Source organism: Populus trichocarpa, chromosome 18 (assembly GCF_000002775.5).
Source record: "Populus trichocarpa isolate Nisqually-1 chromosome 18, P.trichocarpa_v4.1, whole genome shotgun sequence".
In the NCBI taxonomy this organism is placed as follows: domain Eukaryota; kingdom Viridiplantae; phylum Streptophyta; class Magnoliopsida; order Malpighiales; family Salicaceae; genus Populus; species Populus trichocarpa.
In genome coordinates this window covers 9625159-9641484 of record NC_037302.2, presented here as the reverse complement: position 1 = coordinate 9641484, position 16326 = coordinate 9625159, and the positions used below count along the sequence as shown (strand labels likewise).

General features: G+C 34.9%; 1 protein-coding gene and 1 long non-coding RNA gene across 4 annotated transcripts in view; both read left to right on the top strand.

Moving 5' to 3' along the window:
- The first annotated feature begins 202 nt into the window (after nt 1–202).
- On the top strand, nt 203–2170 carry LOC112324957 (uncharacterized). Its single transcript, XR_002978952.2, has 2 exons — nt 203–1226; nt 1958–2170. It is a non-coding gene; the product is annotated as an uncharacterized LOC112324957 (long non-coding RNA).
- Nucleotides 2171–5359: 3189 nt separating this feature from the next.
- Nucleotides 5360–16326, top strand: part of LOC18107622 (FRIGIDA-like protein 4a) — a 69129-nt gene continuing 58162 nt past the window's right edge. The window contains exons 1-3 of one of the 3 annotated variants that reach the window (XR_008058075.1): nt 5363–6428; nt 7745–7920; nt 8005–8751. Coding sequence is in view for 2 of the 3 variants with exons in the window: in XM_006371838.3 (XP_006371900.1) it covers nt 5534–6428; nt 7745–7920; nt 8005–8628 (1695 nt within the window). In the remaining variant the exon portion in view is untranslated. Of the gene's footprint in view, nt 6429–7744; nt 7921–8004; nt 8876–16326 lie in introns of those variants that run through there. The other 2 variants (XM_006371838.3, XM_052449052.1) reach the window with 2 other exon arrangements.

Genomic DNA, 16326 nt, shown 5'->3' with positions numbered 1-16326 from the left:
CCTTCCTTCAGAGAACTTGTAGCCTCATGTCTTAGCTTTCCAAAGAGACCAATCTTGCTTGAAACAGAGTTCTATAACTCTAGATATAGTTAAAAATCTGAGGAGAGGTCGGACAGTAACAGTTGGACAGTAATAGTCTAAATGTTTGTTGATGAGCGATTTTGACTGTCTTAGAGGCAGAACTGAGTTCTCCTTCCTTCAGAGAACTTGTAGCCTCATGTATTAGGTTTCCAAAAAGACCAATCTTGCTTGAAACAGAGTTCTACAACTCTAAATATAGTTAAAAATTTGAGGAGAGGTTAGACAATAACGGTTCAAAAACAAGATAGTAACAGTTGGACAGTAACAGTCCAAATGTTTGTTGATGAGCGATTTTGATATTTTAGAGGCAGAACTGGGTTCTCCTTCCTTTAGAGAACTTGTAGCCTCGTGTCTTAGTTTTCCAAAGAGACCAATCTTGCTTGAAATGGAGTTCTATAACTCTAGCTATAGTTAACAATCTGAGGAGAGGTCAGACAATAATGATTCAAAAACAAGACAGTAACAGCGGACAGTAACAATCCAAATGTTTGTTGATGAGCGATTTTGACTGTCTTAGAGGCAGAACTAGGTTCTCATTTCTTCAAAGAACTTGTAGCCTCGTGTCTTAGCTTTCCAACGAGACCAATCTCTCTTGAAACGGAGCTCTATAACTCTAGATATAGTTAAATATCAGAGGAGAGGTCAGACAATAACAGTTCAATATCTAGACAGTAACAGTTGGACAGTAACAATTTAAATATTTGTTGATGAGCAATTTTGACTGTCTTAGAGGCAGAACTGGGTTCTCCTTCTTTTAGAGAACTTGTAGCCTCATGTCTTAACTTTCCAACAAGACCAATCTCGCTTGAAACGGAGTTCTATAACTCTAGATATAGTTAAAAATCTAAGAAGAGGTCGGACAGTAACAATTCGAGGTATAAACAGTAACAAATTAAATATAGAGAAAAGAGTGGTAACCATGGTTGGAAAAAGAATGATGATTTAAATTGATGAAATGAGAGAACATAAAATATAAAGAAAGGAATAATTGAAAGAAATACATGTATTGGTTGTTAATATGGTTAATATGAAATATATCCTTGAATAAGGATCACTTATGAGATTATGCCTGTGATTACCAGGAGGGACCATAGGCGTTGTGTAGTGGCAACAGCAAGGGAGCACGAGTAGAGCTTCTACTACAGGTAGGTGATCCACACATATACTTTCTAGTTAAATTCTATGATTTAATATGTTATTGATGTGAGATGTGAATTACCGAACGTTGGATATTAAGAGAAAGGAGGAAAGTTTGCGCAATGATGCTGATATTTTGGATAGTATTCTGAATGTATGTGTATTCAAGGTGAACGGTTGTTGTTTGAATTGCCAAGTGATGAAATCATCGTTGACAAAGGAAATATGAAAAGTGTGATTTGGAGCGTGAAATAGTATACATTTAATGTATGTTAGGATCCTGGGTAAAGGGATCGCCATGTTTGGATTAGCATACATTTAGTGTATGTTAAGATTCCGGATAAGGGGATTAACCATGTATTGGCTAGCATACATTATGTGTGTATTAGGATCCTGGGTAAAGGGATCACCATGTATTGACTAGCATACATTTAGTGTATGTTAGGATCCCGGGTAAGGGGATCACCTTGCATTGACTTCTACGGGATGATGATGATAACAGTAAAATTAGTATCGGTAATGTGTTAAGCAGAAATAATCATGGGTGGTCTTATGAGATATTGAATGGAGGTTGATAATGAAAGATAAAATGGTTTTTAGTAGTTGAAGGAGAAAGAGTTTCCAAAAGGGAGAAGTGAATAAAATATGAATGCATGTTTGCCTTTATAAATTGCTGGATATTTGTATTGCTATATTATTGTGATATTCATATTTCAATAATATGTATTTTTATTTTCAGGACCATCGCATGCACGACAGGAGTAGATTCTAGCTTAGATTCACTTTTTGTAATTTAGGTTTTAGGGAGTATACCCTTATATTTGGTAATATTACAGCTTTTATATAACTCAATTTGTATAATTGATGTTTAAACTTGAATATATGAATTTAATTATGTAGTTTGTATAACCATGTTTCATGTATGCATGTTTATATCTTTATCCATCCATAATGATAATTGTTGTACAATGTATATCATAAACATTGTGGTTGATATGAATGATGATGTTTGTGGGATTTAGACCCAGGATGATTGGGTTGAATTGAGTTAGGAGATGCGGTACATTAAAAGTGTAAACAGGTCGTATGTCGATAACTTGGGAGTTGGGACCTCCCAGTATAGGGGAGACTCCATCGAAATTTTGATAGACTTTAATACAAACACCATGAATAGATATAGAAAAAAAAAATTAATCACTCTATTTATCAGTTAACATAAGATCGTTACTTTATCCTGGATATGAGGATGTTACATTTGGTATCAGAGCTCAGGTTGCTATTCCAGGGATAAGAATGAGTATAATGTTTTAAAATGTGGTTCAGAATGGTGAGAACAAGGCAGGGAGCCAGGACTGATCCATTCCCAGTTCAGGGAAATGATCAGAGTCTTCATTATAAAAGTGATCCAGATTGGGATCCCTTGACAGACACTTCCTCTCATGTACCTACAACATCAGTATACTCTGAAAGGGGCGAGTCAGTGAGACTTTGAGATGATTTGTTGTCCCGTCAGGCTGGGGTAACAATGCCCGATGTATCAGACATACGGGGGGAGATAATATACCCCCATCAGTGGCACCGGTAGCCGGGTCAAACCCATTTTCGAATCTTGCTTCTATGGATCATATAATAAGAGCTGTAGCAGCAGGAATGGCAGCGGGAGCCTCCAATACAACTCCTAAATCAAAGGGAGTAGTCACCATAGTGCAGTGGGTGAAGTGTATGAGAGGGATAGGTTGTATGACTTACCGTGGTGAAGAGGATGTTGAGGTTGCTGGGCTTTGGCTGGAAAAAAGAGAGGAGAAAGAGTTATAAATCAGATGTAGGTGCCAGAGATTTGACAGTTTTTATAGAGGGGTAAAACTATATATTGGAGGGTCAGAATTGAGGGTAGATCTTTTATCGTTAGAGTTATATGATTTTGACTTGAATCTGGGTATGGTTTGGCTAAGTAAACATAAGGCATAAGTGGATTGTTTCACCAAGACGGTGGCAATCCAAGGAATAGGTGATAAAAGAGTAGTGGTTAAAGGGGAACAAAAAGATATTGCAAGTTATGTAATCTTAGTTTTGGTGGCTAGAAAGTTACTGAGGAAGGGTTGTTTTGCTTGGTTAGCCCATGTAAGAGAGCTGGAAAAGGGTAGTATAGATTTGGCTAGTATTCCCGTTGTAAGTGAGTTCCGAGATGTATTCCTAGAATAATTGCCTGGATTACCTCCCGTAGAGAAATTGAAGTTCCCCTAGAAACTATTCCAAGAATTTCTCCTATAGCCCAGTCTCCTTATAGGATGACACCTATGAAATTGACTGAACTGAAGGTTCAGCTTTAGGAATTGTTAGATAAAGGCTTCATTTGGCCTAGTAACTTGCCCTGGGGAGCTTCAGTATTGTTTGTAAAAAAAAATGAAAAATTATCTATTGAAAAGCTCACATGACAATCATGTAAGTGATTCTTAGACTTAAGATCACTAAGTTGTCTTATATCAATATTGTTATATTTTAATCATGTTACATGTTATCCTAATCGAGGTAACGAATGAGCAGAAATTATGTATAACATGAATTATATGAGACATTTGAGTGATCAAGAGAGTATTCACCACCCATGTTATAATGTCTAAATTAGAATATTATTGATCAAATGATAATAATTACACTAAGAAACTTGTTACTGAAAAGTTGAGTCAAACCACTTATAACTTTTCTAATATTTAAGAGATAATGACAGGTTGCTAGATATTTTATTTGATCTTCAAATATATAAAAAAATCAATTGTTGAATTGATAATAAATTATTTTGTTTAATTATTTAATCTTATTTTTATTTAGGATTATGACTTATATTTGGGTCAACTTATTAGGGAACCTATAGGTCACACATATAAGAACCGTTGGTTAGGAATTAAAATAGGATGATTAATCAAGTGTGACTTGATTGTAAATAAATTTTAAAAATAAGAACTATAATGTAATTAATATAAACTATATGTAATTAATATAAATGATTATAATTCTAGACCTATAAACAATAACGTAAGGAGTTAATTGAATAAATTTCTAAAATTAGCCTAAAATGATATATATGATATTATTTAAGGGAAAAATGATATTTTATCATTTATAGGGTATTTTTGGTTTCTCTATAAATAGAAAGATATGTCTTTTATTTTTTAAGGTGAGAAAAATATAGTACTTAAACACATGAAACACAAGAAAAAAGGCTAGCATTTTAAGGTATATCAATCTATCTCTTCTAAAAGTGTTTAGGAGATTTATCAATAATGGTTCGTGTGGATTACTGTTAGAGGTTGAACACTTGAACGACTTGTGGTTTGCAACCACTAGGCGTTGAAACAAATATTCAAAGCCAAAAAGAAATATCTCATTTTCAAGTCACATAAACCCTAAAGAACTCTAAATCTATCTAACGGGATCCTTAAGAATCCCAAAAATTTTTAAATTTACATTTTCTATTGCATTGCATGTATGTGTTTTGGAAAACCCAATAACAATACCATAAATCAAAATTTCTAAATAAAGCAAAGTCCAAAGTATATATCATCCCATAAAAAATGTATATATTTATAATTTATTTTTTTTATAAAAAATAATGAAAATATCAGATTGGATACGAGGAAGTGAATTCTATATTTGGTCCAAGTGAAATTTGATGAAATTTTATCTATAGTAAGTCAAAATTGAATATTACATTACGTGAGTGATATTAGGCACCTAATTGGATAAAGTTGCCATCCCAATTTGCATTTGAGCTTGTTATTTTGTTTTGAAAGAAAAAAAGTAGTCAAGAAAATAATTGTAAGGGTAACATTTATTATTTTAAACAATGGATTGAGGGAAAACATTAATAGATATATTAAAAATATATGTATTTTATTCTTCAATTTCTTTAGTAATGCATCATACATGTTTATATATCTAATTTGGTTTAATTCTAAGAATAATGTGAAAAACATTACCATTGAGCGGTGATGAAAAAAAAAAAAAAAGTAGGATACTCTTAAAATTATTAAATTAAAATTGTATGTGGTTATGCGATAAAATTATTAAAAATATATATTTTTTAATTAAAAACTTTATTTTAATTAAAAAATCATTAATTTAATACATTTCCTATCGCACAAACAAATGCATTACAAACGCAAAGGGAAAATACGGAACCAGTCATCCTCAGTGCATAAATCCTTTCCTTTTCCCTCAACCAACATTTTAGGGTTTAGGGTTTTGAAACCCCTCGATCGATCATTCATTCCTTAAAGAATCAGCATCGTTTCACAATCTTCATCGTCTTCAATCAATGGCGACCGAATTAGCAATCGAAACAGAGAGAACGCAGAAATTCTTCAACGACCTCGACGCGCGAAAGACCATTCTATCCTCCTGTACCCAACTATTCACAACCTTGACCACTCACTTCAAATCCCTTCAAAACTCCCTCTCCCAGAAATCTCTATCCCTGGAATCCAAATTCCAATCTTTAGAATCCAATTCCCAGCTAACCCTCGAATCCCTTAGTTGCAGAGAAAAATCCATACCGGAACGCGAGTCAGCTGCTGCTGCCAAAGTCGAGGAGCAAAGAGAGACCGCGTTATCGGAGTTCCGAAATTCCCACTCTTTCGATAATTTATCGGATTCGTTGAAGTCTTTATGTAGGAGAATGGATTCATCTGGGTTGTTAAGATTTGTAGTTTCGAAACGGAAGGAATCAGTGTTTCTTAGAGCGGAGATTTCACGTGCGATAATGGAAGCTGTGGATCCTGCGAGACTGACTTTGGATGCAGTGGATGAGTTAGTAAGAGATAAAGTTGGGAAAGTTGGGGTTACAGATAAGAGGTGGGCATGTGGAATACTGGTGCAGGCGCTTTTCCCGGAAGGTTGTTGTTTTGGAAGGAAGGATAAAGGGCCGGAATTTGCACGTAGTGTGGTGGAGAGGGCTGCTGGGATTTTGGAGAACTGGAAGGAGGAGGACGAGGTAGAGGAGAAGGCTGATGGGGAGGGTGGCGGTGGCGGTGGCGGTGGCGGTGGAGTCGTGGGACCTGCGGAGGCGGTAATGTTTTTGCAAATGGTGTTGGGATTTGGGCTGAAGTCGAGGTTTGATGAGGAGTTCTTGAGGAAGCTTGTGGCAGAGAATGCATCAAGGAGGGATATGGCGAAGCTTGCAGCTGCTATTGGTTTTGGAGAGAAAATGGGAGGTATGTAGGATATTAATTTGATCAGTGGGTTATTTGTTCTTCAGTGGTAATTGCTGTTCTGTGTGGTCAGTTCATAAGAATGTCAGTGACATTTGTTGCAAGGTTTTTCTGTTCAACTCGCTACTATTTTGTACTTTTGGGTGTTGCCTTTTGTTCTATACCTTTTTTGTTTGTGAGATTCATTGTTGTAAATGAGATCATTGCATAATTAGTTGGCATCAAAGGACGTAATAATCTCTCTTTGTATGATCAATAGATATGATACTGTGAATCTGAAAGGGCACAGCTTTAGTATCTCCAAATGCTATGTAAATTATGCCAAAAACGCTTTATTCTGTTTCTAAAGAACTCGAGGCTAATGCTCTAAGAGTTGAAGTGCCTATGTTCAAAATTGTTTTAAAATGACTTGCACTATTGCATTTTTGTTCCACTAGAAATTGTTTCTGATGTTTTTGACATTTACAAATAATGCAAGGTCCTATCCTGGTACTACTACATCTGCTTGGTGTGGCCTTGTTAAGTTAATTGGGTATTTGCATAATGTTTCCAGGCTGATGCTTTCGAAAGCCAGCGTGTACAATCTTATGGCATTGATATCACCTGGAAAGCGATAATTTATTTAAATAAAACAGACTTTACCAAGGTGATGGAAACAATGCTATACTGCCCTGACAAATAAATGTATAAATGACATGCGAGAGTTGAATTGGTTTTGCTTACATCATTGTGCATAGAACTGCTTATTTCCTTTTCTGAAGAATGTTCTTTGTACGCTTAAGTGAACTAGACTCTTTAAGTGTTCAATGGTTCTCATCAACCATTTGTGAAAGAAAAAAAAAGGTCTGTTAATTTTATTGGTTTGCCATTCCAACAGGGGTTGGTTCCCCTTTAAATTGTGCATGCAACTTTGTTAGCAAAACTCTTATTTTGGTAGGCAGAGTTTATCTGTGTTGTGACTTCAGATAATAACAAAGTTTTCTGTATTCCCGGGAGTAATAATCCTAACCATCATTTAAGGTTAGTTGACAGAATATCTTTCTTGCTTATTTCTTAGTTCATATGAACCAAACCTGCCTCATTCCTCCCCTCATGAGAGGTAGTTAAGTAGTGTATGATCCCTATTACTGGTTTCAAGATATGACTATCACTGTGTATATGTCTGTACTTAGTTTAGCTGAGAGTTCAAACAAGTGTTTATGGGGTTAAACTTTTTTCTTAGGAACATCACTTTATTCTCGTATTTCAAATCTGATTTTGATATATTGTTCTATAATCACTTTTTTAGTAATCTTTTTCAATCATAATTTGTTTTGCAGATATAATTGATGAATTGGTGAAGAATGGGAAAGAGATAGAGGCTGTATATTTTGCTTCTGAATCTGGTTTGACGAAAAGATTTTCTCCTGTATCTCTACTCAAGTCATATCTTAAGAATTCCAAGAAGATCACAACTACTGTCTTGAAGAATGGCAATTATAGTGCAGCTGCAACGGTGTGTCTAATCTCTATCTATATTGTGTAATTCTAATGACATGAAACATTTGAGTCTGCAAGATTCTTAGTAATTTTTTTGCAGGATGAGTCAAGTACCTTGGAGTTGAATTCTATTAAAGCAATCATCAAATGTGTGGAAGATCATAAGCTTGAATCAGAATTTTCCCTTGACAGCTTGAGAAAACGTGCTTCTCTGCTTGAAAAAACCAAAGCAGAGAGGAAGAGGGGTACGTCAGCTGCCACTGCTACCAAGTCTCAAAACAAGCGAGGCCATGGTTCAAGTGGTGCCCGGGACAGTGGACCTACTCCTTATCGTCAAGCCAAAGCTGCCAAATTTTCAAACAATTATTCCTCTTTCAGCCGCAGGAATGCTCCTCCCCCTGCACAGCATAGCCCGGCTAGAAGATATTCTGGGCCATTCCACTACCCTAGCCAGAGTGTCTATGAGGGCCCTGCAGCAGCCCCGTATGCATCAACTTATGGTATCTCCCACGCTCAAAGCCCTTCTGCAATCTCTCAGCAACCCTACCATCACTCTCAAAGCCCCAGTGCAATTCCTCAACAACTCTACTCACAGCCAGCGGAGAACATGAGTGCTGCCGGTTTCCGTGCCAGTGGTTCTTATGGAAGCCAGACCAGTTATGGGGCATATGATTACGGCTCTGCTGCACCCGTTACTTACCAACCTTCATCCTACACTCAATAAGATGGGAGAAACCTAGCCAGATGTTAAGATTTTTATTTTTATTTTTATTTGGTCTCTATGATTTCTGGATGTGGCCCTCTAATTTTGGGACCCGCCCCCTTCATCTCCCTTTCCCGTATAAAAGTTTTTTTTTTTTTGTCTTGTCTCATGACTGGATCTGATGCCCATGCCTGTAACGCTGATTACCTTTATATGGAGCTCAAGCTGGATGTGATTTCCGTGCTGTGAGTTTTAAATGGTTTGGCTATCGAGCGTTGTATTCTTTCCACTTCTTTCCTTGATTGGAGTCGCCATTGGGTACCTATGCTTGTTTTTTTGCCAAATTTTGGTTAATCAAACCAATTTCGTTTGCTGCTTGCACTTTTTTAGGTGTAGTATCTTCTTATTAGAAGGAAGAAATGAATAACAAGGAACATGTAAAATAAACAATTCATTGATCTATTATCAATTAATAGATTGGCATGCCTAACAGGAAAATCATAACAATTTAGTAATCATGCTAAAAATTAGTTGATTTAAAGCAATTGATCTATTAAGGCAAAGGTCTGGTGCTCGATTGATGCCCAATTTATCAAAATATGTTTAAATTAAGTTGATTTAAAGCAATTAAAGCTTAAAGGACCGAATTTGATTATGAAACAAATATAGGAGACTGAAATTAATGGGTATAGTTATAAAGATGCAGCAGCTTTGGCGGCACATGCAACCTTTTCTAGCGGCCAACCCACTCTTCCATTGTGGCGATTGATGCATCTTAGAATTCTTTTCCTGTAGGGGTTGCACATGTATTCTTATTCTTGGTGGTGTGTAGTTGGTCTTATTTTCTTTATTTGTTTTCATATTTTCCCTCTCTTATCTTCAAATTTCATACTAGTCATTTCAAATTTCATAGTTGTCCCTTTATTTTATTATTATTTCAAATTTGGTCCCTTTTTTATTACTAAGTTTTTGTTCTAGGTCTTTTTCTAAAATGTAAAATTGTTTTCAATTTCGATATTCAATAAAAAAAGTGCAAGTTGTCCTTTTATTTTATTTTTCAATTTTGATCCATATTTTTTTAATTTTTATTTTTAGTTTTTGACTCTATAGTGAAATTAAATTTTCCTTTCAATTTCATCCTCTAATTTGTTTTTATTTCTAATTTTATTCTCATTCTTTTGGTTGTTTTTTTTAGAGCCTTTTGTAAAATTAATTTTTTGAATTTAATTCTTCAGCATGTGGTTAGTTAGGAATTAAACTCTATGTTTTTTTTTTTTATAGGATGATCATGGTTTTATGAACCAAGTCATATATTTTAAAAATTAACCCGGGTTAACATCGTTCTTTTATTTATTGAGTTTTTTTCTACACAATTTTTAGTTTTCATTTTCATCTTTTAATTATTATTTTTTTTAAAATTGAGCTTTATGATTTTTTTTTTCTTTCAATTTAGTTATCCTGATTTCATTATTAGGACCACGAGTTTGATGGGGGTAGCTCATGCATCTCAACATTCTTTCCTACAGGGGTGGCACATGTATTCTCATTCTCGGTGGTGTGTTGTCAGTGTTATTTTCTTTATTCTTTCCTTATTTTCTCTCTCTTCTCCTCAAAATTCACGATAGCCATTTTAAATTTCATAGTTGTTCCCTTATTTTATTGTTATTTCAAATTCGACCATTCTTTTTTTTAATTACTAAGTTCTTGTTCTGGGTCCTTTTTTAAAATTAAAAATTATTTTTCATTTCATCATTCAATAAAAATTGCAAGTTGTCCTTTTATTTTATTTTTTAATTTGGTCCATATTTTTTTAATTTCTATTTTTAGTTTTTGATTGAAATGAAATTGTCCTTTCAATTTCACCATCAATTCAAAAATGCCAAATCTCTATTTTTTTATTTCTACTTTTGTTCTCATCTTTTGGTTGCTATTTTTTCTTGTTTTAGAGCCTTTTATAAAATTATTTTTTTTAATTTAATTCTTCACCATGGTGTTAGTTAGGAATTGGGTTCTGTGTTTTTTTTATAGGGTGATCATTGTTTTATGAACCAAGTCATATATTTTAAAAATTAACCTGGGTTAACATTGTTCTTTTATTTATTAGGGTTTATTTTTCTCAACACAATTTTTTTTTTCATTTTCATCCTTCAATTTTTTTTTAAAAAATTGATCTTCATGATTTATTTATTTTTTTTTCTTTTAATTCAGTTATCCCTATTTCATTACCAAGACCACATGTTTGACGAGTTTTTTTTGGATCGTTACTTTTTTAATTTAGAATTTTATTAGTTTCATCCTTAAACATTTGGTTCCCTTTATAATTAAGTTTCGTAATTTTTTCTAATTTACTTTCTATTGGGTTATGTCATTCTTATAATCTGGATTATAAGGTTTGGTAGGCTTGTTGGGTTTACTGGTGTTTCTTTTTTTTTTTTCCTGTCATTCTTCTAAAATGATTTCCTTTCGATTTTATTTTTTTACATTTGATTTTTTTAGGAATAGGGTTCTATTATTTTTTTATTTGCTTTATATATGCTTATCCCAGTCTAATAAACCGACTTGCAACTTTAACATGCATACTCGTATAGATTTAAGTTTTTTTTTTATTTCTCCGATTTCAATCATTAATATTTGGTTGGCTCGGAACTAAGCTCCATTACTTTTTTTTTTTTCTTTTTTGTTGATGTTTTTATAAGTTCTCATCCAAACTTTTTTTTGTTTGATTCAATCTATTTACCCTTCTTTGTTTTATCATCTAATTAAATGTTATCAGCTTATTTGACTTTGTACTTTGTCACAAAGATTTTTAACTGTTTTAGAGCACAATTGCAATATTCGGACAATTTTATTAGCTAATATTTTTTTCATTTAACTTATTTGACTTTTTTCATAACCCAATTTTTTACCCTTTTATTTTATTATTATTATTACTATTATTTTATTTACTGAAAAATGATAATAAAAAAATAAAAAAATGATGATGAAAAACAAATAAAAAAATGAAGAATAAATTAAAATTTGGGTTAAAGGCAACATGATTGAAAGTTTTGAGACTTAATTGAGCTTAGAATTAATTTAATTAATCAAATCAAGGGCTTAATTGGAGAATTGATAAGTTTTGAAACTTATTTGAGCTTGAAATTAATTTAATTAATGAAATCAAGGACTTAATTGAAGAAATACCAAAGTTTGGGGCAAATTGGGGGCCAAATTACAGCAGATTAAAGTCCAAGGACTAGCTTGTAAACAGCGCGGAAATACAGGGGTCCAATTATAATTTACCCAGTGACTGGATTACACGATTTCATAACTTCAGTGACCAGATTGAAAATGTCTATTGCCATACACAAACGGCGCCGTTTTTAGAATTTGTTAATCGCCTTCTTCGTCTTCCTCCTCAGGAGCCGTTGCTGGAGTAAAGGATGGAAGCCGTTTCAAATCTCTGGCTATAAAGCCAGAGAAGATGAGATGGCGCAGGAAAAAAAAAATGAAGAAGAAAACAGAGGGGGAACCGCAGGAACAGAGAGAAGAAACCCAGAAAAAAAAGAAAAGGCAAAAAACCCAGGGAGAGAGGAACGAGAACCAGAGAAAAAAACACAGGAGACGAACACAAAAAAAACCCAGGAGACACAGACGAAGAGAGAAAAACAGAGAGAGACGGAGAGAAAAAAAGCACCGGGAAGAAAAGAGACACAAAGAAACCAGAGGAACTCTTAGTTTTTTTTTTTTTCCAGAAATCCCATAACAGAAACTAGCCTTCCGTCACCAGAGGGGACCGAAACAGCAAGGAAGAAAACAAACGCCAGAGGTGGAAGCAGTAGAAAAACAGAGCAAAAAAAAAAATACACAGACGAGAGAAGAAGAAACAGAGGGCAGGAAAGCAGAGGTAGAAGGAGGAATTCCAGTTTCCTAGCAACGGACGCCTTCACTGATCTTCGCCCAAGACGCTAACACTCCAGCGAAGCAACCTGCGGCAAGGTAAGCTTTCTCTTCCTCTTCCTCTTCATTCTTTTTGAAACTTCAGTGCATTTAGCACTGTGCGAAAGTAATTAATTACCTTCGCACAGTGCCATGCACGCGTGAATCAAGTTCACGCGTGTTTTGCCCAGCCGGGTCACTGGCGTGGGCCAGTGACCGGGCCGGGTTGGCTGGGTCTAGCCTAGCCCATATGGGCTGAGCTGGGCCCAGTCAAAAAATAAATAAATAAATAAATAAATAAAAATAAAAAATAAAAAATAGAAATAGAAATTGCATGCATTAAATAAGAAAATAAATGTTTTTTTATTGATTTTATTCACTTATGTCGGAATAAAAAAAATGATTTTAATGATTTTTTTTAGTTACGAATTTTTACCAACGCCAGAGTTGAAATTATTCATAGTTGAGTAATTATCAGCGCCAGAGTTGGAAGTATCTGTAATTAAATATTCACTGACGCTAGAGTCAGAAATATTACTAGTGAATTGTCATAACATAAATAAACAAAAAATTTAGCAATTTAAGACAAGATTAGCAATGTAGCTTACCTCAGGTAAGGTGCGCTAGGGGTGCTAATACCTTCCTTAGCCACAACTAGTCCCGTACCATAGAATCTCTATTGACCAGTTAGAGTTCATAGTGACTATAATACTCGGTGGCGACTCCTTAAACAAGACTTTTTCCCTAAAAGAACAAGATGCCAGAAATCTGTTCTTTCCTTGTAAAATTTTTAAGGCCGCCGCGATATCTGGGTGTGACAGAATGACGACTCCACCGAGGACTTTTAGGATTAAGCTTTGCCTTTTGTCTTATTATTGCTATCTTGTTTGTTGTGTTTATTTGTTTATTTTTCCTGCATTTACTACTTTAGCATGCATCCTTGTTTATATTTCTATGCATCACTTTGAGAGCACACACTTTACAATATAAGATAAGTGGGAAAGTAGCGGTATCCCAATGGCTTTAGCCTGAGTAAGACTTGTGAAACCATTCAACTCTCACTTGATTGTTTACTTGGAAGTGGTTGATATGCCAAACTGATATTACTTAGGGCCTCTATCTTCACACTACTTGTAAGCCTCATATCGACCTTTCAAGGACGATTACTGAGCATGTGAGAGACCCTTTGAAACTAGATAATGACCAACCCTTTGATGCATTCAACACTTAGGATCTTCTTATTAGGTTGTCATCCTGTGAAGGGGAAGTCTGCATTTCATACACATTTTTTTAAATTGAATCAACATTTTTGCATAATTGCATGATTTATATTTAGCAGGTTGAAATATAGGTTTCCCATTGAAACCTACGTATAACAATTATTTGAGAAAATGACAAATGAAAAATGAAGAAAGAGCCAGTTGGAAGCCCAACACTAAAAAAAGGTGGACAATCTTAAAGAAGAAGTCGCAAGGCTTACTAGTCTACTCGAACAGGTCTTGAGAGACAAATCTGGAAAAGCAACACATATAGCTCAGCCTGAACCTATGCTCATAAATACTTTCAATCCACAGAATCTGGGGGCAAATGGGTTGTCATTTGATTTTCAACAAGCCATGTATTTCCAACCAGCTTACCCCATGAGAATGCCGTTTACCATTGATTCTACAGAGAAGGAATCTCAAAAGGGCAAGAGGGTAAAAGAAGAGGGTCCGGAAAAATGGACTGCCCTATAAGAGAGGGTAAGGGCAGTTGAGGGAAATCATTTGTGTGACCTAGTGAAAGCTGTCAAGAAGTGTTTGGTACCTAACGTAGTCATTCCTAAGAAGTTTAGGGTCCCAGAATTCGCTAAATATACAGGAACCCAATGCCCTGTAACTCATCTCAAGGCATATTGCAACAAAATGGCTGAGGTGGTTGATGATGAGAAACTCCTGATTCATTTCTTTCAAGACAGCTTGAGTGACACTACCCTTACTTGGTATATACGGTTGGACAATACCAAGGTTAAAAAATGGAAGGATTTAGTTGATGCTATTATGAGACAATATAAGTTCAATATAGACGTGGGTCCTGATCGGTTAAGCTTGCAAGCTATGGAGAAGGAAAACAAGGAGTCCATAAGGGAATACGCTCGAAGATGGAGTGAGGTAACTGCACAAGTAAACCCTTTAAAGTTGGAAAAAGAGATGATTAGTTTATTTTCCAACACCTTTAAGGCCCCGTACTTTGAATACCTGGTTGGAAGCTCTGCTCAACATTTCACTGACCTGGTTGTTATAGCTGAGAGGATTGAACAAGCCATTGGGATAGGGAAGATTGCTGACCCGATTGAGAAGAACAGTTTTAGTTGGAAAAGGGAGGGACACTGAAGTTGGTTGCCAAGGCACCTACCATTCTATAGCTAATTTCTTCACACTGACTCCCAGAAATCAACTATCTTGAAGAAAAGAAGCTATGGTGATACTAGGCCGAGAATGGTCTGCATATGACTTCAACTAACTGTTGAAAAGATGCCCTTGTCGAGGAGAATGAATGATTGAAAGATTTTGAAAATTCCAATCAATGATTGCTAAATGTTTAGCCCTTTTATGTGTTACCATGCCAATATTCATAGCCCAAGATGTTGACATAAGTTCTTTGTTGTTGAACTTCTTTTCCAAAGTTTCAATGAAATAATGAGTTTGTCATTCAATCGTGTTTACGACCAAGCATTATTCATCTTCTTAAGAGAGATTTCTTATAAGAACTCACGAATACACTTTTGAAGCCTCGCGTGATCTCATAGACGCAATTCATCTCTTTTACCAAAATCAGTTCCCTATTGGAGTTTTGAAAAATTGATCTAGCATTTTGATTTCAAAAAATAATTTGATGTTTATTCAAAAATGATATTTTTGACATTCTACTTGTAGAATGACAAGTGAATCAAACAACTCCATCATTGAGGTGACTAAATTATAAACAAAAAAAAATGAATAAACACCCTTACCCCATGACTCTTGAATCATGTGTTTTTAAATGTATGAATAATGGTATGTAGTGAACTCGTTGCTCATGATTCATGAAATGCATCTTTGCAAAGACCAAACCATCATACTGGATGAGGTCAAAGTTTATTGATCTTAACTGCTTGCGCTTGAAATGAGGAAAGACCATCTTTGTTATTCCTTTCACGTTCTGAAATAAGTACATCCCTTGCGATCCCTTTTTGAGCCTGAATAATTTTTCTTTCATGAAAAAAAAATCCCGACTAGGATCACACCCTACACTAGGGGGTAAGAGAAAATTTCAATGAGAAAAGAGAAAAAGCTGTGAGAAAGCCAAAAAGGCATAAGAGCGTAAGAAACTCAAATGCTAGGGGGCATGCCCAAATCACTAGAAAAAGTGACATCCAAGATAAAGTGAGTATGCCATAGCAAAGCAATAAAAAAGAAGAAGTGACAAATCAAAGAAGAGCGGCAAAATAAAATATGAATGACATCAAGAGTCAAACTGTTGATAGTGATCCTCAGTCTTTGAAACCCTGAAACACTCTTTGAGCCTTATGAATCATTTTCTTTCATAGCAAAAAACCACAGCCTACGTTACGTGCCTGTAGAAGTCCTTTCTAATCAAGCAAGCAAGCAAGCAACCTGGAACAATAAACAATGCTTTCAAAATGCAAAGAATACCTTTTCATATGATTCATGACATCAAGAATAAACTACTCATTATTATTCATGCTGATAAAAATGAATGTTAAAAAAGAGACAAGTTTTTTTTCTCAAACAAAACCTCGAGCTTTTTCTCGAGCCCTTC